Source organism: Capsicum annuum, unplaced genomic scaffold (assembly GCF_002878395.1).
Source record: "Capsicum annuum cultivar UCD-10X-F1 unplaced genomic scaffold, UCD10Xv1.1 ctg58340, whole genome shotgun sequence".
Lineage (NCBI taxonomy): Eukaryota > Viridiplantae > Streptophyta > Magnoliopsida > Solanales > Solanaceae > Capsicum > Capsicum annuum.
Genome location: NW_025866944.1, coordinates 1 through 2,943, shown reverse-complemented (window position 1 = coordinate 2,943; position 2,943 = coordinate 1). Strand labels below are relative to the sequence as shown.

The 2,943-nt window shown below is 30.9% G+C and overlaps 1 protein-coding gene across 1 annotated transcript; it reads right to left on the bottom strand.

The window, feature by feature from the left end:
• Nucleotides 1-1,284: 1,284 nt before the first annotated feature.
• On the bottom strand, nucleotides 1,285-1,815 carry LOC124893385 (agamous-like MADS-box protein AGL28). Its single transcript, XM_047404398.1, has one exon. The coding sequence runs from the start codon at nucleotides 1,813-1,815 to the stop codon at nucleotides 1,285-1,287; it is 531 nt and encodes a 176-aa protein (XP_047260354.1).
• Nucleotides 1,816-2,943: the final 1,128 nt, after the last annotated feature.

Here is a 2,943-nt window from a genome sequence, read left to right as displayed (position 1 = left end):
GGGAATGTTCGTCGAGTGTTTGATGAACAAGAAGTGGAGCTTAATGTTATAGGGCGGAATGCAATGATGGTAGGGTTTGGTCGACAAGGGGAATGTAACAATGTCGGGGAGTTTTCTAATTTGGTGGATTAGGACAGGGAATGGTGCCGGATGAGTACAGATTTTTATCTATTTTGATGGCGTTTTACAATGTAGGTTTAATTGAAGAGATTGAAATCTAGTTCGGGAGGATGAAGACATTGATTTTGGTGTTTTTCTGTCGATGATTGTTAGGTTTACGAGGAATGCAAAGACTATTGATGATTCATTGTGGTTTGGGGTCTAATCTGGTTAGGGTTTTAGGGGCGCTGAGGGCGATCTCTGATATGGGTATGCTTGAACAATGTTGTTGTGGGGAATGTTCGTCGAGTGTTTAATGAACAAGAAGTGGAGCTTAATATTGTAGGGTGGAACACAATGATTGTAGGGTTTGGTCAACAAGAGGAATGTAACAATGTCGTGGAACTTTTTAATTTGGTGGAGGGTCGGGGAAATGGTGGGAGATGAGTACAGATTTTTAGCTATTCTAATGGCGTTTTACAATGTAGGTTTAGTTAAAGAGACCGAAAATGTGGTTCAGGAAGATGAAGGTAGGGGTGCGCATCGATCGGTTTGATTTGATTTATCAATTATTGTTTTTTTAGATATGTAAAACCAATAACCAACCAATAATATATGTTCTCTTTGGTCTTTAATGGTTCGTATTTTGATTTAACCAATAAAAAAATAATCATAAAATAGAAATAGTAACAACTAACATAAAAAAGTTACTGCCAAAATCCTACGCAATGCATTTTAGTCTACAAGAATTTTAAAACATGAATTAAATGTTAGTTCGAAAAAAAAAAATGAATCCTAATTGTTGGAAGCGATTAAATGCTTCAAGCATTTCAATACGATAATATTCGTGCTTTATATTACGCCTTTGTTGCCTAAATAGGTTAATACTTTGTGAATGGTTTTTAATTAAGACGTTTTTAATTGAATTTTAAAATGAATTGTAACAAGATAGAATAAAACTAATAGAAATTAATAAACACAAAGATCCATTTATAAACATAATTATCATTAATAGAAATTATTGCAAAGTACATATAACATGTACCATTATTGAAAACAAAACAACAAAAATGAAAATGAAAGCATACTTAAATAGAGTGAATCTATATATAGGTTCACTTTATTATATAGAACTTCGATAAATAATATTATACAAAGACGATTCATTTAAGAAGCATTTATAAACTAGATATTTGCATCTTCTGGTGGAGACTGCGAGGACGATGAAGCTTCAGGTAATTGATCCTTCAACAGAAATTCTCCGACATCTAACCAAGCTTGAAACTTTATTATCTCATTTGCATTTAACTGATCGATGAACTCCCAACGATTTTTTTCTCTAGTCTTATTCATTTCATTTAAAGCAAGAAGTTTCTCTTTTGCAATTTCTTCTCTTTCATCAAGTTCATTTAGCCTATCGTTGAGTTGATTCACTTTATTACGTGAATTTTCAGCAATAATTTGATCACCGTAATCTGTTTTCAAGTTCATAAAACGATCAATGACCGCATTAGAAGTTGGATGGACGAAAGCATATGTTTTATTAGTTGGTGAAGTTAGAACGATACCAAGATCGACATCATTTTCTCTAACGAGTTCGCTACCTTCTTTGTATAAGCCAGAACATCGTTTAGAAAATGTAGAATATCGATCAACATCTTTTTCTATCTTCTCCAATGGGATTTTTCGACGTCCTGCTGTTTTCTTACGCTCCATGAAAGCAATGTGACTTACAAAAAAAAGTGAAATATGGTGGATATTTATATACATATTTTTCACAATGGTCATTAAATTTCTAGGCAAATTATGGTTAAATTTAATATTCATAATCTAAGTTTTATAGTAACATCAATGAATATGATACTTTAAAATTAAAAATAGATAAGTAATGTAATATATTACATGAAATTTATCAACTATATAATTTGATGGAAAATTAATTACTTACCAAAATTCAAATTTTTTTTATATTAAGTCAAATTTTGCACTTGGTCAAATACAAAATATCTACCATTTAATTTGAAAAGAAAAATGTATTAATATTGTTAAAAGTTTTAAAATTATATAAATCCTTCACATTCCAAATAATTTTGAATTGCCCAAAAGGCCAAAACTCATAAGTCAAAATTATATTTGTAGTGATCACTTAAGTGATCACATAGCAAACCTTAATTCTTGGTTTTGCCCTCGATTTTTGATACTCATATTGGAGTCAAACTAAATTTAATTTCGGGCCGAAAAGTCCCACACGGGAGTAAAACGTTCCCTAACTAAGGCGACTTTGTATTTAAGGGGACTCGAACCCGAAACCTTTAATTAAGGATGAAAAAAAATGGCTAAAAATACTAGTGACATTGATTAAACAAAAAATATTCGCTAAGGCCAAAATTCATATTTTTGTATCATAATATAAAACAAGTAATGTCTCATAAGGCATAACTTAGTTCCTACAGAACTTATGCTGATAAATTTATGCCTTTAAGAAATATAACTTAATTTCTTACAGAACTTATGCCGATAAAGTTACTCCCTAAGAAACATAACTTATTCCTGGAGAAAATGCAACCGAAAAAACTCATTAGTTTTCGATCATGCATGTGAGGTTCCTAGATAACTTCATATTAAACTTTTAGATTCATATATACGAAAGAGATACATTTCAAAAAAATGTATCAGGCGTACAGATAGAAGAATACGCACCTGGAAAATGCATATAGAACCAAGATAAATTATGTATCTTCAACTAATAAAAGATGTATCTCGATTTAAAATGCTCAGATACAAAAATTGATACCTTGTAAAATTAATTCAGATACAACAATTCTGAATTAAGAGTTCAATCGA